The sequence below is a fragment of the Aristolochia californica genome, unplaced genomic scaffold, assembly GCF_029961685.1.
Source record: "Aristolochia californica isolate CCGP_79_NKW_82.1479 unplaced genomic scaffold, dmAriCali1.0.hap1 SCAF_5, whole genome shotgun sequence".
Lineage (NCBI taxonomy): Eukaryota > Viridiplantae > Streptophyta > Magnoliopsida > Piperales > Aristolochiaceae > Aristolochia > Aristolochia californica.
This window is the reverse complement of record NW_027182214.1, coordinates 45,134,092-45,157,939: the sequence shown is the minus strand read 5'-3', so window position 1 is coordinate 45,157,939 and position 23,848 is coordinate 45,134,092. Positions and strand designations below refer to the sequence as shown.

The window sequence follows — 23,848 nt, the reverse complement described above, 5'->3', positions numbered from 1 at the left end:
CCCAGTTTCTCATTGGTCAGTTCCTTTAAAGATTTTTTTTTCTTTTTTTTCTAAAAATAAATATTAAAAAAATAATTTGCAGTCATTATTTTTACTGCAGCATAAATAGTAAAAAAAATGTAAAGCAACTGAAATAGGAAGCCGTGATTGGTTTTTTAAGTGAATCCATTTACCCATGTAAATAGCCTCTATTTAGAGACTAATCATAATTTTCTCAGTCAAATTCTTTAATTTTTGTTTAATCAGAGCAGTATTTGCATCGTTAAGCTTTGAGAGCAGGGCCTTGGATATTTGGGTCGTACAGAATATATTCAGGAATTTACTTTTCTGGGCTTGTCTTAGTTTCTTAGTTGGGCTATAGCCCAACGAAATGTATCACGCATGCACGATATTTGGGCCCATATTAATTTCTGATAAACGAAAAATGCAAAGAGAGAGAGAGAGAGAGTGGGGTTTTCCTTTGTAACATTTGAATTTAGCAGAACAAGCTGAATCACAGTGATCAACAACAAGAACAAATTTTCAGAGGAAGCAAAAGGAAGCTTGACCTCAATGATACGGGAACAGGGAAAGATAGTCTGTTCAACTTTCAAATTGAAGAAAGAAAACAAGAACATTCTTCATTCTAAGTCCTTCATTCTTCTTCCTCGAATCCAAGGACTTGGCACACAGACGCTACCACTTCCTCGTCTCCCATGCGGAAGAATGGTTCTTTCCCCTCCAAGTCGGCAACCCTCTTCGCGCATCCCGAGTCGCGTGGGCTCTCGTTCACCATTCGTGAGGTCCTGATCCTCGGAAGTGTTTCTCCCATCTCGTCAATTATTGGCGGAGACGGTCCCTCTGGAATGCCCCATCTCCGCCGCGTGCCGCTGTCTGTCACCGATGGAGTTCGATCACTTCCCGACGACACACCTTGCGATTTCCTCCTGTTGTTCTTTTTCTCGGTCTCTGGAAGCAACCCTTTGCGCCGATCTTTTTCTGGGGAATTGCTGGTAACGCGTGGGGGGATTTGGTTGTAGCGACTCGCGACGACTCGCCCTGGTTTTTGTGCGCTAGCCGTTCTGTCTGGGAACAGCTTCTTTGGCTGGAGAGATGTATCGTCTTTCTTCACGGGTTTCTTTGCTCCAACGGTGAAGACGCCTCTCCGCGGATCGGCCATCTTCGATGCCCGATATTTGGGGCTTAGGCTGAGACTCCTGGAATTGTTGACACTCTTCTGAGTCTTCTTTTCTCCCTTCTTCTCCGCCTGTTCTTCCTCTTCGATACCAGGGAGCTTCCAGAAAAAAGATTTTCGGCGGCTTTGGGGAGTCTCCGTCGGCCGTGATCTGACGCTTCCGATGATCTCTGCAGGCCCCAGACTCACGCCCCGCCTCCGGGAGTTCGCGCTTGGTGGCAATTCTTTAATTTTTTTCGGCGTTTTTAAGCTCTTTTTCTCCGGAAACTTGCCTGGGGCGTCCCGAGGAACGGTAGTCTCATCGTTGGCCTGTTTCTGGTTCTTCTTTTGAATACGAAGGGCTTCGAGTCTCTCTGATAACATGGCGATCTTCTTCTCGATCTCCTCGATCTCATCATCGATCTTCCCTTCACAATTTTTAGCAGCATCGAGGCGCCCCTGTTTGAAAAGCAGCTTCAAAGGCTTCCCGTGCGAGAGAGTTTTATTGGGCGTCGGAGATTCGTCAAAAATCGGGGACTTGCACGAATTCGGGCTTTGATTTTCTTTACTAGACTTGATTTCAAGCAAAGCCGGCTGAATCCAAGAAGTCCTTACGGCGGATTTATCATCGTCGAAAGCTGCATTGTTCCAAACCTGGAGATTTTGGGCTTCTTTGGTCGCTTGTGGGTATTTGAGAACGCCTAATTTCTGTGACGGAGAGAGCAGATTCTCTCCGTTAATGGCTTCTGGGTATTGGATTATGCTCATTTCCAATACAGTCAGTGGGATCGGAAGATGAAAACTAAGCTCTGGATGTTGATTCTTCGTGGCTTTTAGACCGACAGACTGCTCTCTCTGTTTGACGACGACGCAGACGCGAAAGCTGACCAAAGAAATAGGGGATCTCGAACTTGTTGTCTGCTGTATGTAGTGAGTTTTTGACCGTTACAAGGAAATAGGCGTCGAAGCGCTTGAATTATGACCGTTCGATTCGAAACGTTCCCCCATCTAGACGCTCCGATGTGATTTTAAAGGTGTAAGCAAGACTTGTCTCTTAAAATGGTCTAACAAATCGTATGGAGCGTCGTGTGGGCCCTCTGAGTGCTGTTGACAACCATAACCGTTTAAAAAGCATTACGTTTGGTAGATCAGAAAGTCAGGATTCGTTGAACTTGAACCCTTATCATCGGTTCGTGGGGCCCGACTGTGTAGGACATTTGGCATTTAGACCGGACGCTGTCCCTAACGGCTCCACTTCCCCCGACTGAACCAACCCAGAATTTTTACTTTTCATTAATTATTTTTTAGAATAATAATTATCAAATTCTTATTTTTTTTATTTTCTTTTAATTTCCATGGTGTTCTAAACAAACCCTTAGATACCATGAAGTTTTCTGATTTGTTGAGGCACTACAACTAATTGAAATTAGTGCAACCGACCAATTGAAAGTCTGGTTGTGTGAAAAGAGAATTTAACCCTTTTAGGCTTAGATCTTCAATTTAAAAAGCCAAAGCTACACCTTTGCAAGCTCCAATTGATATTTTCTTCTTAATCTAGATCCAAACATGATTAGCTCACAGCCCACTATACGTAAATTATCAGAACATATGACTGGTTAGCATTCAAATGCTGTTGAATCGAAGACGGGTAAGAGGATTTTAATCTAAAAACCAAGAGAATACAGGTATTTGTGCCATATCCCTTATTTCAGGGACAATTCCATTGTCTGCTACGCAATGCTTTTTCTTGATTTTTAACAAATAAAAGCGGGATTATTGTAACTGAGAACCAATGAACCAGATAACTCAACGCGTTCAATATGAAATGCTTCGAGAGAGAGCGAGCGGAAGACATCCAGTACTTCTTCAGCCGTGAATGGGTATATAACCATCTTACGAACCTTCTCTAGTGCTATTAGTTGGTTTACTGGGTCTCCCTTCGTTTATTAATTATTTGTGCAGATTGCGAACTCATATGTAAATTTCCATGGCGTTGCAGAGCTGAAATCTCATTGGAACTACTGCTAGACCAGCACGAACAGGATATAATGTTTCGGGATCTCATCTCTTTAACAACTGAAGCTTTGATCATACGGCGCTGTAACTGTTTCAGGACCAGCTATGAAACAGTTTCGACGATACCAGAAACAATGCAATTCTAGTTCTGCTGTTTGTTTTCTCAAAGCAGAAGCTCCGATACTCAAGCAGAGGCCAAACCAGCTTCTCAAATTTCTTCTGACAAAATCATAGGAATACCCCTGTGTAATTTTCTTTTAGGATGTAAATGATAGGGGTAATTTAGACATTTTAGCCGTTTCCGAAGTACTTTAGTGGTTCCCTCTTCGGCATTGGGTGTAGGCAGGCTGGTAACAGGACTGATCGCGGTCCTGGCAGCGTGTTTCCGGAAAATTGCCGCCTGGGGTGCCGGTAAGAAGTGGAGATTCCACTGCTTTTTCGTCCGCTTTCTCCTGCGAGAAAAAGTCCGAATAAAATTTCTTCGTCTCTTTTTCGGATTACCTTGTCGAAGATCCTATGTCGTGATATCCTCTCTGTTTCATCTGATGCTTAAAGGTGAGTTTGTATCTTTATTTGACTGTATCTGGATACCTGATAGAAATACGCATTGTTCGAGTTGTAAGCGAGGAATTTGCCGGATTTTTACATAATCTGGATGTTCCAGAGAAGAAATTACAGAAATTCCTGTACTGATTTTCCATTTTCTTTATGATTTGTTGTAAGCTAAGCTTCAATTTTCATAAATGTGAATGAGATCTTTCTTCATCGCTTGCAAATGGAAGTTGAAGCTAGCGATTCTGCTGTCTATTAACCGGCAGATTTTCGTGGGAGTCTTTGGCCTTTATTTGCTATTATATTAACGAGCTCGACAAAAGTCCTTGACTTTGTATCTTGTCGCATGTCAGATTGCATGAAATTGCTTTGTAGTCGTGCTCTATTCGAATATGCATTCTGAGTAAATTCTTTTACCTTGAAATGATCCATTTTTACTCTCTTTAAGGCGTAAAGTAGGTTCTCTGAATCTTTATTTTTGCCAATCTATTTGTGAAGCACTTCTTGTGTCCCTCATTGTGTTTGCAAGAAATACAATATAGTCACACATATAATTTCCTGTTTCGTAAGATATTCCTGATTCCAGAAGTTTTAAAATGCAATGTCATGCTTGAGAATGCCATACCGAAACATTAAACTTTCCAACTATTTCCAGAACTTGGACTTCACATAAATGATCTTCAAATTCAGTCATCTGTAGAAGCATCAAAGGCAATGGATGGAAGGCTACTTCTACTTATTGTAGTTTGTTTTAGTCAATATCCAGCTTCCACTGATTGTTGCGATTATAATCAATAATTTTGGCTGATTTGTGGCTTGGTAGTGAAGGCTCTTTTCCTTGCCGAAGTGCCATATCTAGAATCCTTGCGTATGTTGTAAGTATCATTTGTCTTGTGAAATGGTAGATCTGTTAGAGTTTGTGTCATTTTTTCTTTCTTTCAAAGTCGCTGATATTCATAATCTCTACTGTGAGCAGTTTGATATTTCCCCGTGTTTGAGACTTCTTCAACCGCATCAATGGATACAGAGAGGCATGTGTTTCAAGTAGATACCCTGGAAAGATATGCTGCAAAGGGGCATGGTGTTATAACATGCATGTCTGCCGGGAATGATGTCATTGTCCTTGGTACAAGTAAGGGATGGGTTATAAGGCACGATTTTGGAGTTGGGGATTCTTTAGGTATGTACTCTTTCGTGTTTTCTCTGCTTTAATTTTTAAATTCATCACCACTGTACACCATGCACTCACTCAGTTAACTCAACCAGAAGCACAATGTTGTTAGTTGCTTAAAAAGGCTAAATCCTTGTATCAGATGGATTGGAGATAATAATGAAGCCTTTATGATAAATTCTTCCTTTTCTTTTTTTCTTGAACTTTGAAGTATTATATTGATGGTTTGTCCATTTTTCTATCTATTGCAGATCTTGACCTCTCTGTTGGCAGAACAGGTGATCAGCCTGTGCACAGAGTTTTTGTTGATCCTGGAGGAAGTCATTGTATAGCTACTGTTCTTTGTAGTGGTGGGGCTGAGACATATTATCTACATGCAAAATGGGGCAAGCCTCGTAATTTGAGCAGACTCAAAGGTCTCGTTGTGAATGCCGTTGCATGGAATAGGCAGCAGATTACAGAAGGTGACTACATTTGTTTAGGCTGGTTTTGACACATTTCATCTGTCGGGCTTAAATCTCTCTATGTTAACTTTTGTGATTTTTTTCACTCAATTTATCCAAAAAATTAGCTTCGACACGAGAAGTCATTCTTGGGACTGATGGCGGGCAACTTTATGAGATGGCTGTTGATGAAAAGGACAAGAAAGAGAAATATGTGAAGTTGCTTTTTGAACTAACAGAACTAACAGAAGCTTTCATGGGTTTGCAGGTGGTTCACGTGTCTTAAATATTCTTCATTCAATTTTTTTTTTTTTTTTTTAAATTCTTCACTCAAACTGAAGCAAGGTTAATCTATGTCTGTGCCTCATTGCTGTTATGTTTGTTTATGCTGATACAACAGATGGAAACTGCTAACATAGGTAATGCAACTAGATTCTATGTTATGGCTGTCACACCCACACGGTTGTATTCTTTCACTGGTATTGGATCGCTGGATGTAAGTAATTGTCTGTACATAATGTTGTTAGTTTTGATCTGACTCTAAATTCCAGGATGTACATACTTTACAGGTAGGGTTGGGTGTTTAATCCTTGCTTACATTCATGATTTTTCGTTTCCAGTCTGTGTTTGCCTCCTATTCAGATCGTGCTGTGCACTTTATGGAGCTTCCTGGAGAGATACCAAACAGGTGAGTGTTTCAGTTCATGTTTGATGTTGTGATCTTGAAAGCAACGGAACTGCTTAGCATAATTTTATCTTTCTATGTTTACATTTCATTCATTGTGACCTTTCCTCATTTCTTTTCTTATGTGTAGAGCAATCTTTGTTTTACCAAACTGTAAATCTAGGGGACATTGGATGTATTCCTGCTGCTTAGAAGGAGGCTAATTGGACATTGTGATTTTCTGAATTTTGTGTGACCTGAACTATGCAATTTGCTTCAGAATAGTTATTTAAGCTAAAAATATTACGTGGAAAGGAAAATTTTGTTAGCCAGAAGTACCTTTTTTCCTTTTTGCCTTAAATCTATTAGGTCAAATGTTATAAACTTATAATTGTTAGAATTGTCAAGGCTTCTCTAAAAGTACTGGAATCTGGCAAGAAATCCTTTTAAGAAACAATATTGACTGTTATTTTGCTTACTTACCGTGTAACACTAATTGCACTCTTGTTTATCTAGCAGTATTGAACATGAGTTTGATTTGTTTAGTACCTATAAATTGTCAAGCAAGACATCTTTCTGATTGTAATATTTAAATTGGACTGCCTTCTGGCATTGTTTTCTGTTTTCCATGCTTTAAGCAGCTTGCTCTGTTTGTATATGTCTTCCTTTCTCTAGAAATTGTTTCATTTTTCAGAGAAGTAATCATGAACTTGGACTCCATAAGATGTGGTCCATCTTTGTGTAATAGTAATTATGATTTTTTAAGTGGTATCATATATTTTTATAAACTTAAAAGGAAGTCTGTTGCTCCCCATCATCTCTTTACCTGTGGGGTATGTCTAGAAGCTCAGTCAGTAATTTGTCTGCAGTGCAGAGATTTGTCATTTATGTGGGATTACAAAGTTTGAGATTTTCTCCTCACTTTTTTTGGTGATGATACTGAATGTATCCTCTACTTCTTCTTGGGCTGTAGTGAACTACATTTCTATATCAAGCAAAGAAGGGCTGAACATTTTGCCTGGCTTTCTGGGGCAGGTATATACCATGGTGGTCTTAATTTTGGAGCTCAGCACAGGTACGTAATTGCTCTTTCTGTTCCTTTGCATTTGACTGAGCAATCATATAAAGTTGTGGATTTCATCCAATGTTACAAAATCAACTCAACATTTGAAATTATGAAAAATGTATTAAATTTTTAATAAATAAACTAAGTTTGAGTGTTTCAATGCAAGTTGAGTTATATTACTTTTCTCATTAAGAATGTCAAAAAGGAAAGATTATTATGTACTTTAGCAGATATTAGTTGTTATTGGGTGGTAATTAGCAATAATTATTTTTCACGAAAAACTATAATTACTATTAAAAAAAAGCAAGTTTTGTCCAAAGACTGTAAAGCAAGACCAGAACCAGTAAGTACACAAAAAGAGCAATACCCTTGTAAAAATGAGACACTCATGTTAGTTCATACTTTCTTTTCCCTCCAGAAATATATCTCATTCATTGTGAACTAGACGAAAAATGCGTGCAAGTTATCTTTCCAGTGAAATTACTTTTGCTTTTTGAATTGGTTTTTGTACAGTTTTCATTCATTACAATAAGATTTGAAAGATTTTCAGGTAGAGATTTACAACAAAAGGAAACTAAATTAGCAACTGACATATTCTTGTGTTTTTGCAATGGAAAATTTACTTGTGTTCCCTTTTCCAAAAAAAAAAAAATCTTTAATATGATTGATTGATTATGACTGCATCATTTGTTGGTATATATTAGAACTATTAATTACTCTTGAACTAATTTTCCAATGCAGTTCTTCGGATGGAGATGAAAACTTTGTGGAGAACAAGGCCTTGTTGGATTATTCAAAATTGACTGAATCTGGGGAAACAGTTGAACCAAAATCTCTAGCAGTGTCTGAGTTTCATTTTCTTCTTCTCATAGGGAATAAGGTTAAGGTATTTAAACAAGCCCCTAACCTTTGTTCATTTGTTCCTTATTGCTGCTATTTGTTTAAACCCTGTTATTTTTTTGACTTGTGACTTGTTGGTTTGATGAATACTTCTATTGCTACATAGTTTATTTCATTGCTGTCATAGTTTATTAGAATTTATTCCTTGTTTCGTACATGTGGTTGTAGAAGGGGTTTATTTATGACTTCAGATGTATTTGGGACTTATATGCAATTATTTTGATAACTAAAATTGAACACGTGAGACCGCAATGGTCAGAACGTGTTTTCCCCCAACTGTGCTTGTCAAAAGGTGAGAGTGCCTCTCTCGAAAAAGCACGGCTATCCCCTCGATTTTCTTCTCTTGCCTCATTCTCTCATATTTTTCCTTCATCAATCTTGTCTGAGTATTAGTAACAGTATCATGCTTAGTTTTATTGACTCAGATCTAAAGTGTGTGTGTTCCAGAAAAATAGAAGTGGTATGACTCTTTCTGACACTTTGTCTCATTTCTTATAATTTTATGGCATTTTCTATGTATATTCAGGTTGTCAACAGAATAAGTCAACAGATAATTGAAGAGCTGCAATTTGATTTTGTTCCAGGATCAGTCTCAAGAGGGATCCTTGGATTGTGCAGTGATGCTACTGCAGGATTATTCTATGCTTATGACCAGAATTCCATATATCAGGTTTTGTTTTTGGTTGACAAAACCTAGATTTGCTTATATCTCTGTGTAAATATTCAAATTGTTAATGGTGACTTCACTGCAGGTCTCTGTTCAAGATGAAGGCCGGGATATGTGGCGGGTTTATCTTGATATGAAGGAATATGCTGCTGCTTTAGTACATTGTAGGTATCCCTTTCAAAGAGATGAAGTGTATTTGGTTCAGGTAAGGCCCCTGAGATGAAGTTCACAAAAGATGTTTGTTTTATTAATTCATGATTAATTAGTTTTGCTACAGGCTGGTGCTTCCAAGTTTATAAGAGAATTTTGTTTTATCAGGTCATGATTATTTAATTTTGCTACAGGCTGATGCTGCCTTTTCTTCAAAGGATTATGTAAGAGCAGCATCCTTCTATGCAAAGGTAGTCATACATTTTTGCTGTTTGTCCCTACTTATTCTAAATAGCATATATATGAGTGTTTTTTTCATTTTTGTTGACCAATGAGCTTATTGTAACTTTTGCAAGGTATGAAATTAATGATAATTTGTTTTGCCCAAAGCATTGAATGTTTTCTTTCCCCTTTTCCAGATCAACTATATATTATCTTTTGAAGAGATAACTTTGAAGTTTATTGGCATTGGGGAGCAGGTATGTTTAAGTGGCCTTCTCTGAGGTACTCACAGGCATTTTTCAGTTGTTAGGTCTATGAAGCAAATGAATTTTGAACTCTTTTCTTCTTGGGTTACGCTACCGTGTTGACATTAAGCTGGAAGTTATGAAATAATCATCTTGTTTTAGATTTCAAGCTTTTGTTTTCAAAAAGGCAGAACAATAAAAGTAGAAATTGAAGTTCCATGTTGCACATTATGCAAATTTGAACATCATGACTTAAAATTTTTATTTTCTATTTTGTCTACTATGCAGGAAGCTTTGAGAACTTTCTTGTTGCGAAGGCTTGACAATCTTACAAAGGATGATAAATGCCAAATAACAATGATCTCCACCTGGGCTACTGAGCTATACTTAGACAAGGTTCTACTTCTGAAAATCTTTACCTTTTTCGTCTTTCTGCGGAAATTTATATTTCCAAAGCTTAAGCCTATTGACCATCACAAGAAATAAAGGAAATGTGCCTATAGATGCTGTTGTACTAGAATACATAGCATTTTTAAAATGAAGCTTATAATCTATTAAATTGTGTAGCTAATTGATTAGAAATGATTCAATGAGATAGTGCTGACAGATTGATCTATTAGTATCATTTATCTCACTGCTTTCTGTTTCAGAAAGAGTAAATTGATAGATAACCTCTGCTGAGAATTGGATTTTTGGTAATGGATTGAGGTAGCTGAGTATGAGATAGATTTAAGGGTCTATTCTATATTCTATCGACTTCACAGTTTTTCCATTGGGCCGATCATAACCTCTATCCAGTGTTTTTGTAGAATGATGTCTTTTATAGTGCAGATTGCTATGGGGAATCGATGTGTTGCCTCATCTATTCAAAACTTTTTATTTCAGAGATCAGTCTCCATTAAATTTTACTGCCATCCAAATAATTTATTTGACCGAACTAGGTTGATTTTTTCTAGTGCTAGTAATCTGTTTCTTGCATGACCTTTGCCACTTTCTATGCCGATTTCTTCCTGTAGAAAAATTGAATTGAAAAACTGGAGCAGTCCAAATTCTTTATCCAACCAAACTAGGTGGGGTTTTTTCTGCCATTGTATGGCCCTTTGCCACTTTCAATGCAGATTTTTTCCTGTAGAAAAATTGGATTATGAGCCTTTTTCTTTTTTTGCATTAGCTAAAAAAAGTTACATGGCTTTCTTCGAAGTTATATGTTACATTATGGAACACCAATATCGAAGATGAGACTGTGTGATGAACATGTACTCTTATACTAACTCATAGATAAGCCTTGATGGTTTTGATGGGCTTTTCATAACAAATTGGATGATAATTGGTAAAAACTAGGAAAAAGTGCCGGTGAATGCAAGTCCGTAATGAAATATTACAGAGAAAATTACACAAAAAAGGAAAGCCACTAAAACACAATCTCAGTTTAATTCTGTAGCTACATCCTCTAGGCACCTTTTTTATTTATAACTACTGTATTGACAAAATTACATGTGTCCCTACATCAATACTACTCATAAAAGTACCATCGGAACTAGGAGTACCAAATAGTACCCTAAGCCCTAACATACTTAATCTACCATTTTTTATTACAAATAATTCATTAACCTTAGGCCTAAGATCTAGCCTTTGAGGAACTTTTTCAAATTGTGGCTAGAGAATGGACCAAAATTTATGTTTTTATTGTGTTCATCCATTGTTTTCCATATTCTCCACCAAAACACCAATAATCTTTTGAAGAAACTGAAGTTATCTATAAAAAATGGTTTGGTGAAGGATTTTACTGAGAAGTGTTCCACTACAATGTTTGGAAATTTAACAGTTAAATATTTTATTCATTGTAGCCCTAACTTTTGGTTGCTGAGAATTGGATGCTATCAACATGGGGCATGCGGCTTTCAAATAATTGAAATAGATCACTTTTTATGAGTTTAAGATGGTTGTCGTTTGTGTTTTTTCAAGTAAGTGCAAAGAGAAATTTTATTAAGATAATGAGAAACAGGGAGGCCTATCATGGGGAAGTACAAAGAAAAAAGAAAAAAGGAGACAGAATTGATAAAAGAAAAGCAGTCCTAAGTTAAAAGGGAATGGAATTGAGTCTCTATCAACAAGATGTTGTTGGACCCATCTCTAGCAAGCAAGTCAGCCATACCATTTACTTTACGTGGTGTGGACCTCTGTTCTAGGCAAAATGGGGCTGCAATTCTGCATATCAACTGATCTGATATCTTTCAACAAGTTGATAGTTGGCCTACCCCTCCTGGGTCTTGGAAATTTAATGTTATCTGCCTGTGCCAGTTTCAGGTCTTGGAAATATAATGTTATCTGCCTGTGCCAGTTTCATACCTTGGGGGTTATTAAATGGACGCAACCGAAGGAGGTTCGAGGCTAAAAGTGAATCGGAGGTAAGAGTAGCGGACAGGGTGTCGGGGCAAATATCTTCTTGGCTCATAACTAAGGAGGCTTTTTCCTCCTTCAAAGGAACCTCTATTCGGGAAAATTGGAATATCTTGGCTAGGATGCACTTTGGGATCAAGGCTCCAGTAATGCAGGAATGGACCCCCCCGGAAGCTGGATACCTCAAGCTGAACTTTGATGACTCTTCTCTTGGCAACCCGGGGATTGCTGGTTTCGGGGGAATTATTTTGGATCCATCTGGCAATCAATGTTTTTCTTATGCTGGTCCGTTAGCATTTCTGATTCTACAACGGCTGAGCTTCATGGCCTACTCAATGGGCTCCGCATTTTCAGAGACAACTGTAGTGGTCCCATTCACATTGAAGGAGACTCAAAGGTGGTCATTAGATGGTGTGAACGTGCTTCCCCTCCGTGGCGCCATTGGGATATCTTTCGGGAAATTTTAGATTTTACCTCACTCCACACTTGAATTTGGTCTTTCATTCCGAGATCTCCAAATTCGGCTGCAGATGTGCTAGCCAAGTAGGGAGTGTCCCTGCAATCTCTGGTTGTGAGGGAGCTGCTCCCTCTTCCTTTGTAAATTTTATTGTTTATATATAAATACATCTTTATAAAAAAAAAAAGTAGGATTCCAAATAATATGTGGAGATGCCGAGGGGAATTCACCATAAGCCCAACTGATCACCATGGCGAAACCCTCCCTCAAAGGTAAAAGGGCCAAAGTAGGAAGTCCAATTAGAGTGTCAGCCCCTGAAGGAGGCGGGCCTCAACCTCTGTAGAGCTAGTAATTCCAAAGGGAGCAAAAAAAATGAGGATAATCTTCTTCTAATAGACATGGTTTTCATTTGTGCGGTAAATTTCTAGAAATATTTTGTTCAAAAGAATTATACGTCCTCAAAATTAAATTCTTAGAAATGATTTCTTTTTTTTGAGAAAAATGTGAAATTCATTGCAATGGAGAAGGAAAAAATACAATTTACAAAGGTCTGAATCAACTACAGCCCAGCCATAGCAAATCTCAAAAGCTAAAACAGAGAAAAATACATCAGCAAAGAAAAGATCTAAGCCTAGCAAAGTTACCGGTGCTAAAGGGGTAAGAATGGCTCTCCAGCAGCTGTGAAAGAGAAACAGCCAGTCAGGTTAAACTATCAGCTAACCCATTGGCACTCCACACAGTATGCTCCCACTGTAGGCACAAACCACAAGATAAATCCATAATTTCATCATGAAAATGCCAGAGTTGCTAAGGAGGCTTGATGATACTATGATCTTCCTTACCATGTCTGTTCTCTTTTTCTTCTTCTTCACAATTAATTAAATTCAGTTCCAATAAATAGGTTTCAATTTGGTTCATCTGATTGACTTTGTTATTCCTTGCTGTCATAAACACCTGCTGGTTGACATTATAGTTCATTGAATGCTTGATCAGTGGCCTGATTAATATATCGATGCCCTTTTTGGTGCTTGGTTTTGTCTATAAATATAACCTTCTAGATGGATGGTGTAATCTTTTTATTGCTAACTTAATTTCTGGCTCCACGGTAGTTTTTCATTCTGATTGTTTCTTCTTTACAGATCAATCGGCTGTTATTGGAGGTAGACACAGACAATCACCAAAGCAGTGCAGAGTATCAATCTACAATTAAGGAGTTCAGAGCATTCCTCAGTGACTCCAAGGATGTATTAGATGAGGCAACAACAATGAAACTTTTGGAAAGGTTGGGATCAAGACATCAAAGTTTTTATTCCACTTATGATTTCCTATTACCACTTGATATTTTCGTCTACAATTAGATTTTTTATCTTTTTGGGTCTTTGACGATTAAGTGCACTCATAAATGTAGTAAAGTAATAGCTTAACTAATTTCTTATCTTGAAATGTAGTCTCCTGACAACATCTTGTTACCATATCCTAGCTTGTGTACTTTCCCTTATGGTCTTCTTCCTTTTTTTTGGGCATCTACCTTTCTTATGGAGAGTTTTAAGCCCTGGTGCTCTCTCTCTCTCTCTCTCTCTCTCTCTCTCTCTCATGAGGTTCTTATTTTTTAACTGTTTCAAGAATAAAGGATCTTTGAAATGTGCGAAGGTATTTTGCTTAACGTAGTGGCATTCACGGAATTAACCAGACAAATTGATCCACCAACTAAGAATGGTCATAACCCTTCTTAGGGGAGTGCTCCCTTCTTAGTTGTTTCTTCCTGGCATGTCTTGAATAAAATCCTCACTTTTCAAAAAAAATATTGTAGTGGCATTAGACATTCAAATGCACGAGCAAATTAGTGATAGTTATGTAGTTCTTGCTTGAAAGTTTTACCATATCGTGGTGCAATATCTTCAATTTCACCTTCAAGCTTTTAATTAGATTATAACTTCAAATCGACTAACATTAGAATCAATTTTGCAGTTATGGTAGAGTAGAAGAACTGGTGTATTTTGCTAGTCTGAAAGAACACTATGAAATTGTCATTCACCATTACATTCAGGTATATGTTTCCTCTGTTTTATTATTATTATTTTCTTAAGTTGCTTTTTGGAACTAAAGGAATTATTTAGTTGATTATTCTCTCATTTTTCAAAAAAAAAAAAAAAAAGTTGATTATTCTTAGAAAATGAGGGCAAAATTCTCCTTGTCACTAAATCAGATTGTGGGACTTATCAGAACACAAACTTATGAATCTCTGAACATTTCCATTAATCTTCTCTTTTTATTTTTGGGAGCATCAGTGAGACGGGGGAAGAAGCCATGGTGTAGCCAAACACCAAGGCCAAAGACTGTGCAAGTCCAGTACACAACAATAGCAGCGGCGGCCAAGGCCAAGTGCAAAGGCACGGCCCAGAGGGGCGCACGCATATGGCCGGCCCGGAACCAGCTGCAACGGAAAAAGACACACTTGAGCTTGCCAAACGGATGGCCAAGCAACAAGGTCCACAACAACCCCAACAGCCAGCTCAGACACAAGGCAGCACGCCAGCAGACACTTCTGGCGGGGCGAAATGGGGTTGGGCGCAACCAGGAATCCTGGCGGGGCGAAATGGGGTTGCTGGCGCACGACCAGGACTCCAGGCGGGGCGAAATGGGGTTTCCTCAGGACGCCAGGCCTGGAGTCCTGGTCGTGCGCCAGCAACCCCATTTCGCCCCGCCAGGATTCCTGGTTGCGCCCAACCCCATTTCGCCCCGCCAGAAATGTCTGCTGGCGTGCTGCCTTGTGTCTGAGCTGGCTGTTGCTTGGCCATCCGTTTGGCAAGCTCAAGTGTGTCTTTTTCCGTTGCAGCTGGTTCCGGGCCGGCCATATGCGTGCGCCCCTCTGGGCCGTGCCTTTGCACTTGGCCTTGGCCGCCGCTGCTATTGCTGTGCACTGGACTTGCACAGTCTTTGGCCTTGGTGTTTGGCTACACCATGGCTTCTTCCCCCGTCTCAATCAGACTGTCTTCTCACTTGTAAATAGAATCTGGATATAGTGCAGCACTTCTACGGATGAGCTAACATACTTGCTTTATTAGCTTCTCCGCTTCTACAAATTTAGGTTCTATGTTATTATTACATGTCCTCACTGTTAATGCCCCCTTCTTTTATCATGTTTGATGGAAAAAGCAAGGAGAAGCAAAGAAAGCATTGGAAGTACTCCAGAAACCAAATGTCGCTATAGAGCTGCAGGTAAATTCTCTGACCATGTATTGATTTGCTTGGAGCTTCTGAAATCATAAGTTTGAAAATTGAACACAAATACATAAGCAGATAGCACCCTTTTTGCTTTTCTCCTATATCTTGAAGGTTTCTTTCAACTCTATTGCAGTACAAATTTGCCCCAGATTTAATCATGCTTGATGCATATGAGACTGTTGAATCATGGATGACTACAAGCAACTTGAACCCAAGGAAGTTGATTCCTGCAATGATGCGTTATTCGAGTGAACCTCATGCAAAGTAATGCGTTTAGCACTTACATATCTAGTTGTATGTTTTATCTTCGTAGCTTAATGTTCACCCTTTCGCTGTGGTGGTGCTTTTCTTTCTGTTTATATGTTCGCTAATGTAAAATTCACGGGACTATTATGGTATGCAGGAACGAAACACATGAAGTGATCAAATATTTAGAATTTTGTGTCCATCGTTTGCTTAATGAGGATCCTGGTATACACAATTTGTTACTTTCTTTGTATGCGAAGCAGGTACTATTTACTGCAGGCACTTAACTGCTTTAATATACCAACCACTTAACTAATGTTTTAACCTCTAAGCTTTTATTTAACATGGGAGGAACTGATTCTGTGGCTCTTGTCTTTTGTGGTTGATTTAATGATCAAAGGAGGATGATAGTGCACTTCTGCGTTTTCTACAATGCAAGTTTGGGAAAGGGCGATCTGATGGGCCTGAGTTTTTCTATGATCCTAAGTATGCTTTACGCCTGTGTCTCAAGGAGAAAAGAATGAGGGCATGTGTCCACATTTACAGTATGATGTCTATGCATGAAGAAGCTGTTGCCCTTGCTTTGCAGGTTTTGTTATTTAGTCCTTATTCTAAATTTATTTTTTTGTAGGCATTTCGAATTTATGATTTTCCAGACGATTGGCCAATTTCATTTCTAACAGTTGTGCATCATCTAACTCGGGATGAATTTTTACCTATTTAAGCACATGGTTCATTATGCAGTGGAGTAAATTTTATTCTTCTGGTGGATGTAGCATTTAATTGATTCATGTTAAAATAAAAATTTTAACAAAATCATTCATTACCATCCTGTTGCTTTAATGGCCAGTGAAACTCTAATGCACAGATGTCCTTACGCTTTTCTGAGCTGATCATTATATTGTGACAAATAACGAATATGTCAGTAATTCAATCAATTGAAGCAGTTATCCCGTTGAATTTTTACTATTTTGACATTTTGTAACCTGGCCATGCAAATGATTTTCTTTAGTTTGGTATAGGTGGACCTGGAGCTTGCAATGGCTGAGGCAGACAAGGTTGAGGATGATGAAGACTTGAGGAAGAAGCTGTGGCTTATGGTTGCAAAACATGTTATTGAACAGGAAAAAGGAACTAAAAGGGAGAATATACGCAAGGCCATAGCTTTCCTCAAGGAAACTGATGGTCTTTTGAAGATTGAAGATATTTTGCCTTTCTTTCCAGACTTTGCCCTGATAGATGATTTCAAAGTAATTTCTATAATCTGAACTTCTATAGCAATCCAAGTTAGTCAAAGATATCATCCTATCTTTACTTGCACTTATGATACAAAATCAGTGGTGGGTGAATTTGGTTGCATGAAGAAGTTAGCACCTTGATACATCTTCTTTGTTGTTTTTAGGAAGCGATTTGTTCATCACTGGAGGACTACAACAAGCAAATTGAGCAGCTGAAAGAAGAGATGAATGATGCAACACATGGTGCTGACAATATTAGACAGGACATTAGTGCTCTTAGTCAGAGATATACTGTTATTGATCGTGATGAAGAGTGTGGGGTACTTCTCTTCTCATTCTGTACATAATAATTTTAAAGAAAAAGGAGAAATGAGAACAATGGAATCTTGAGGTTGAGTTTGATTCAAGCTCTAAGAATTGGTCCTTCAACATGTTCGAGAAATTTGTTTCTGTTGATTTGATTCAGCTAAAGTTGTTTTGCTTCTCTTTATTTTGTTAACATGCTCTGCGAATTTTGTCTGTTGTGTTTTTGGGGAAGTGGTGGTGTTCTAGATTTCAGTGGGAATCTCACACTTGAATCCACGGTTTAAATTGAGCATGCTGTTCCCCCTTGCATCAGTGTTTCTTCTCTTGCACAGGACTTTTGAGTTGTCTGGGTTGCGTATCTGACCTTTGACACCTTTTCTGAGTTCTCTGCAGGCATGTAAGCGTAAGATTTTAGCTACAGGAGGAGCCCGTCGGATGGCTAGGGGCTACACATCAGTGGGACCCATGGCACCCTTCTATATCTTTCCTTGTGGTCACGCATTCCATTCTGAGTGTCTTATTGCCCATGTTACAAGATGCAGCAACAGGACACAAGTGAGTCTGCTCCTAGTATTTTATTTGACACGCTTATGCATATAATATACCTGCTCTACCATGCTAGTGATTGCATTCTGCATCTCTAAATAGTCCATGTATGACGGTCCTTTCTGTTGGTATCAAATGTTTACTGTTTCGTTTCACATTAAGCGATGAAAATTAATCTGGGGAGCCTCATGATTGATTTTCATTTTAGATTTGCACAACTTTATGGGGCTACGTCTATTCTTAAGACCTAAAGTTATCCATGTGAACTTCCATGCATAGGAGTAAGGGTTGCAAATTTGATGGAAGCCTAGTTCACAGTTACATGATTAGTCATTCTGGAAATAATTATTTCCCAGAGAATAATATTATCAATTAATGGATTATGGTTTCAGGCAGAATACATATTGGACCTGCAAAAACAGCTTAGTTTACTTGGGAATTCTATAACAACAAATGGACATGCAGAGGATGAATCTATTACAAGCACAAATCCTGTTGATAAGGTAAATGTGGTCTGCAAATCATTTTGCTCTGCCCAACTTGAAGGCTTGCCTCATGTGACTTACATAATTGCGCTCTGGTTTATCTTTTATGTCGCTCTTTTTCAAGTCTTGAAGATCTTTCATGTAAAGGAGGCTATCTCAAGTCCCAAGAGCTACCTCCTGTCTTAGAATTGTTTTTTTTCTTCTTCATCTCTTCTTAGAGTAATCGTTCAGAAACTGATGAACTGAACAATATGGTTGATAGGTCCGGTCCCAGTTAGATGATGCTATAGCAAGTGAATGCCCATTTTGCGGGGACCTTATGATAAGAGAGATATCGCTGCCCTTCATCTTGCCTGGGGAATCAGAATTGGCGTCTTCATGGGAGATAAAGCAGCAGCTTGGTAATCAGAGAAGCCTGCCTGTTGCAATTTGACTTGGTGGAGTTTGTTGTGTAACTTAAATTATGATTCTCTCTCCTGTACAAACTGATCACTCACATCTCTAAGCCGTTATAAAATTGTTCTAGTGTGAGCGGGTTCAGAAATACTGAGAGCTTGCTTGCTTGCTTGATACAGTAAACTTACAGTAATGGCTACTGCTTTGACCAGTTGGGTGAGCGGCTGCTACAAGATTGGAAGATTAAGGCCACACTATCCGGACGAGTCAACTGTAAGGGGGAGGCAATAGGTTAGGCAGCTTAAGGTCAACCTGCTTAAAAATTTTAAAATAAAAACATATTTTTTATTAAAAAAGTTCAAAATTCTAGAAAGTATTTTAAAAAAATGGTAATTTTCTATTTGATAATTTATTTACTTAAAAAATTATCGAATATGTATAAGTAATTTATTAGATAGATTATTAATTTTTATTTATTTCCCCCCAAAAAAAAAAAAAACACTAACAGGTCTATTTCCTAAAAAAAATCATATAATTTCTTAATATATATAATGGTTTCATAAAAATGTGTCTCCTGACAGGTATGGTGGGATATTGATTTCAAACAAGGGGTACTAATGTGTACACGTCTTGAAAAACCGATACCTGGTTAGAATTGCTTGATGAAGCTGAATTCACCGGCCTCGGCTTCCCATGTGCATCCTACGTTTCTTGAGGAATCTCAAAACTGTCTTCAGTATGAATCAAAACGACGAAAATAATTTGACAAAGTCAAGACATGTGCACCCAATTGCAGCAGTAATGGGTACAAGAATCAGGCCAGATCTATATTCTCAGCCGTCGACTTTCCTCGTCTCCGCCGTGGTTGACCAGATGCCCATACCAGACCCGGCAACCATTAATGTGAAAGCCGATGCAAGATAAAATAGCAGAGACAGGAAATCCATCGCTCCATCCCCGTCGAGTCCACGTCCCAGCAAAAGAAAAAGAAAAATCTTGTAGCTTTTCCTTCCAGCTTTCCACATTACACTCACAAAAAATTTAATCTAACCGAAGTCGTCTCATTCAAGAATCTGACAAATAGATAATTACTTAAAAATACGCAGATTGCACGGCGAAAGAGACAAGACGAGGGAAAAGTCCTGTGATTCAAGAGAGACTGGGAGAGAGAGAGAAGAAGAATGAGCAGAGTGAAAGCGAATGACAGTCGAAGGTCCCGGCGCCGAGAACGGCGACAAAGCCCGGGACAAGGGGTACTTTATTTAATATTACGAGTCGAGGCAGGCATTGGGCTTTCGTCTCCTGCGGAAGTTTAAGGCAATGGTGGCGATATCCTTTGCCTGCCTTTTTTATTAATTTTCCTACAACAGAACAAATAAACTTGCTGTACCAGTCGAACTCTGCAGGTAACGATTGACGGCGACTTTTGGAATGGAGCCCAGATGGTCGCTTGATTCCATACAGGTCAAGCCAGCCTTGCTTGAACGGCTGGCCCTGCTGTTCCTTCGATCGTGGAAAACCGTCCACTGGGAACTCTGGTTTTCTTCGTATATTATATTCGGCTCCTTGCCCTTTGTATATTCATATTTGATTGTATCCGGACATAGGGGTCGTCATCTGGTAAGTCTACTTTTCACTAAGATTATGGCTTTAACAAGCCACGACACTCTCTGCAACTTCAGAAATTATTTCGAAAATATTCAACTGACGATCTCTTCTGTGTGGTTTTTATTTCTTGAGATCCACCATCTGTTTTTTCAGAGAAACCCATCCTTCACATTTCTCGCCGATAAGCAGGAAGGCGCCGTACCTGTACTCTCTTTCCACTTTTACTCGGTGTTCCCCGCCGACCCAACTCCGGTTTGTAAAGACGATTGAGGTGAATAATGAGATTTTCTGCTTTATGCTGTTGCCACCAACTCTGAATTCAACTTTCCTCGAAAATCCATAAATGAAAATATAAAAAGATCTGAAAGAAATTTTTTTACCTGTTTATGAATTTGGTTTAAAAGAACTCGTGAAACGAACGAAGAGAAGAATAGTTTGATAATTTCACGGGATCATTAAGGGGAGTGAGAAAGCTGCGGTTGCTAAATATTTAGAGCTTCGGCGCAACCTCTTATCCGAAAATTCGTATTCAGGATAAATATACGCAACCTCTTATCCAAAAATTCGTATTCAGGATAAATATATGCCAGCGAAGCATCCAATACGGCTTTTCAACTCCTTCCTGGTAAGCTTCTTTATAAATACCCGGGTCTTCCTGCAGGCTCTCTATGCGAATTTCGTCGTCTACTCCTCCTCTGCTCACTGACACCCGTTGAGCCGATATTTTCTCTTGCCTTCTCTCTGATGGCTGGCGGTGTCGTTATTGCTCCCGATGGACAGCAGAAGCGTTACCCAGGGAAGATGACTTCCTACGTCTTCTGGGCCTGTATCGTCGCTTCTTCCGGTGGTCTCATCTTCGGTTATGATCTCGGTATCTCAGGTGAGTAATGGAACGGATAGATGAAATGAAAACGCCTTTTAGTATGTTTTAAATTTAGATCAAATTTAGATCTGGTGAAAGATGAGTTGTTTGAGTGGTGCTTTCTGTGATCGGAGATGAGTTTGTTTGGTTTTTTGGTTTCAGGTGGAGTGACGTCCATGGACTCTTTCCTCAAGGATTTCTTCCCGTCCGTTTACCACAAGGAGAAGGAAGCCCGTGAGACGAGTCAGTACTGCAAGTTCGACAGTCAGACTTTGACTACCTTCACGTCGTCTCTCTATCTCGCTGCGCTCATCGCCTCTTTCTTCGCCTCATTGGTGACTAAGAAGTTTGGCCGGAAAATCTCCATGCTCTTCGGTGGTGCGGTTTTCTTGACCGGAGCGGCGCTTAACGCCGCGGCCGTCAACGTCCTCATGTTGATTTTTGGTCGGATTTTGCTCGGCATCGGTGTTGGTTTCGCTAACCAGGTGATTTTTTATGTTATCTTTTGCCCTTTGATTTATTTATTTTTGGTTTGTTCTCCAGAGCCATTGTAAGCTTGATGTTCAGAATCCTAAGCAACAGAGCATCTTCTCAGTTTTGGTAGCCAAATACCGCTGAACTTCTCAATGTTTGAAATGTTTTTTTTTTTATTTTAAATTTCAACGTTGTTTTGTCCTTTCTGCGTTACTGCTCTTGTCTTCTGTCTCCGTTCGGACTTCAGATCCATTCCCACGAATCTCTTCCTCTCACCTTTTCTGATTCTCTTTTGCCAGCTACCTTTTTATTTTGGTTAATCTTGTGTTTTTCATACTAAAATTCGTTTACCTTTTATTAAGATATCCTTCGTTACTTTTGTCAAATTCATTTTCATACATCTAGAATTTCATTTTGGATGTTTGATAAGAATTGCTATTTTATCGTTTCTTTTGGAAACAAAATCACTATTTGATGTTGACATTAACTTTCGGTTGAGTCTTCTTCATCGCCGGTGATGGTCACTAATATTGTAGTTTTTTTCCATTGGTTCTCAACAGTCTGTCCCGCTCTATCTGTCAGAGATGGCTCCGGCGAACATGCGTGGTATGTTGAACATCGTCTTCCAGCTCATGATCACCATCGGCATTCTCGCCGCCAACATCATCAACTACTTCACGGCCAAGATCTCCGGCGGTTGGGGATGGCGTCTCGGCCTCGGCGGAGCCGCAGTGCCTGCCTTGATCATTACCATCGGATCCCTATTCCTCCCTGACACTCCCAACTCCCTCATCGATCGTGGCGACGCCATTACGGCCAGGGCGATGCTCGTAAAGATCCGTGGCACCACTGACATCGATGAGGAATACAACGACTTGGTTGCAGCTAGCGAGGCCTCTAAGCTTGTGAAACACCCATGGAGGAACTTTAGACAGAGGAAATACAGACCCCAATTGATCATGTCTTTCATGATCCCCATTTTTCAGCAGATGACTGGAATAAATGTCATCACGTTCTACGCCCCGGTGCTTTTCAAGACTATTGGTTTCGGGGCCGACGCTTCCTTGATGTCCGCCGTCGTTACTGGATGCGTCAACGCCGGTGCCACCTTTATTTCCATTCTCAGTGTCGACAAGTTCGGAAGAAGGGTCCTCTTCCTTGAGGGCGGGATCCAGATGATTATCTGCCAGGTAACTGAACTCTCTTATTTGCTTGATTTTTTTTTTTCCATTATTATTCAAAATTGGACTAGTATTCATTGGTTCGTTTCATAATCAGGGGCTCATCACCTTTCTGATCGGTCACAAATTCGGCTGGAGCGGAGTGTCGACCAACCTGAGCAAGAGCTACGCCAACATCATCGTGGCTGTGATCTGCATCTATGTCGCCGGATTCGCCTGGTCATGGGGTCCCCTCGGATGGCTGGTTCCCAGTGAGATCTTCCCCCTCGAGATCCGGTCCGCCGGCCAGTCCGTGAACGTCTCCGTCAACATGCTCTTCACCTTCATCGTCGCACAAGTCTTCCTCACCATGCTCTGCCACTTGAAGTACTTCCTCTTCCTCTTCTTCGGCGTCTGGGTGGTTGCCATGACCATCTTCATCTACTTCCTCCTCCCTGAAACCAAGAACATCCCCATTGAAGAGATGGTGCTCGTGTGGAAGCGCCACCCCGTCTGGAAAAAATACATTTCCGATGAAGACATCCCTCAAGGGCTCGAAATGGAGAAACCAAAGCTCGTGGTCTAAAACCCCTCTTGATCTGCAAGCAATGAAGAAATATTTTGTTTTTTTTTTCCTTGACTAGATTATTAGGGTGGTCGCCATATGGGAATAATCACAGTAATTGAGTAAAAACTTCCTGTATATATATCAAGGGAACTGTATTCATGTCAGAAAATTGTTTTTGTTCACTACTGCAAATTGGAAACGCCCTTTTCCTTCCCTCCTGTCCCGGCCCCATCACCAAGACTCTGAACGAAACAATTATGTCTTCCCTCTTTTCCTTTCTTTTAACAGACTCCCTAGTTTCTATCTTTTCTTTCTTTACACGACTCCAAAAGAGAAGGCTTGTTGTCAGGTCTCTTCCAAAGTCAATAAACACAATCATGAGAAAGGCATCAGACGAGCCTCTCGGTCATGCTTCAGAAATGAAGCTGCAAAAAGGGATCACGGACGCCACCAAATCGAATTAAAATAAAAAAGTAAAAAGCCATGGCTGAGATTTGGATAAACCCAAGTTGTAAGATTGGAGCACCGACGCTGGCCGGTTCGTATATGCCATTAGATTACACATCCAGAAGTTCCTGGTTAAATTCGATCCTACCCCGTGACTGGTTCTTCCAATCCAACATATCGA

The 23,848-nt window shown here is 39.6% G+C and overlaps 3 protein-coding genes across 6 annotated transcripts; 2 read left to right on the top strand and 1 right to left on the bottom strand.

Moving 5' to 3' along the window:
• Positions 1 to 348: 348 nt before the first annotated feature.
• LOC137965938 (uncharacterized) lies at positions 349 to 2,088 on the bottom strand. Its single transcript, XM_068812343.1, has one exon. It carries the CDS (start codon positions 1,919 to 1,921, stop codon positions 635 to 637), a length of 1,287 nt encoding a protein of 428 aa, XP_068668444.1. The 5' UTR covers positions 1,922 to 2,088; the 3' UTR covers positions 349 to 634.
• Positions 2,089 to 2,972: 884 nt separating this feature from the next.
• Positions 2,973 to 18,795, top strand: LOC137966003 (vacuolar sorting protein 18). Of its 4 annotated transcripts, none has more exons than XM_068812434.1 (26): positions 2,973 to 3,033; positions 3,153 to 3,724; positions 4,550 to 4,596; positions 4,698 to 4,901; positions 5,144 to 5,356; positions 5,464 to 5,603; positions 5,736 to 5,831; positions 5,956 to 6,023; positions 6,973 to 7,074; positions 7,807 to 7,951; positions 8,492 to 8,635; positions 8,718 to 8,837; positions 8,977 to 9,033; positions 9,202 to 9,261; positions 9,538 to 9,645; positions 13,246 to 13,388; positions 14,075 to 14,153; positions 15,263 to 15,325; positions 15,465 to 15,595; positions 15,735 to 15,840; positions 15,978 to 16,166; positions 16,600 to 16,827; positions 16,980 to 17,135; positions 17,515 to 17,676; positions 18,060 to 18,170; positions 18,415 to 18,795. In XM_068812434.1, the coding sequence occupies exons 4-26, from the start codon at positions 4,739 to 4,741 to the stop codon at positions 18,583 to 18,585; spliced, it is 2,955 nt and encodes a 984-aa protein (XP_068668535.1). In that variant the 5' UTR covers positions 2,973 to 3,033; positions 3,153 to 3,724; positions 4,550 to 4,596; positions 4,698 to 4,738; the 3' UTR covers positions 18,586 to 18,795. The 4 variants fall into 4 exon arrangements, with proteins under 4 accessions (XP_068668535.1, XP_068668536.1, XP_068668534.1 ...); XM_068812435.1 differs by having other exon boundaries at positions 4,545 to 4,596; XM_068812433.1 differs by having other exon boundaries at positions 4,377 to 4,596.
• A 1,488-nt stretch (positions 18,796 to 20,283) lies between these two features.
• Positions 20,284 to 23,433, top strand: LOC137965633 (sugar transport protein MST6-like). The gene is made up of 5 exons (XM_068811910.1): positions 20,284 to 20,427; positions 20,818 to 21,036; positions 21,181 to 21,503; positions 22,053 to 22,682; positions 22,771 to 23,433. Exons 2-5 carry the CDS (start codon positions 20,901 to 20,903, stop codon positions 23,236 to 23,238), a joined length of 1,557 nt encoding a protein of 518 aa, XP_068668011.1. The 5' UTR covers positions 20,284 to 20,427; positions 20,818 to 20,900; the 3' UTR covers positions 23,239 to 23,433.
• The last annotated feature ends 415 nt before the right edge of the window (positions 23,434 to 23,848 follow it).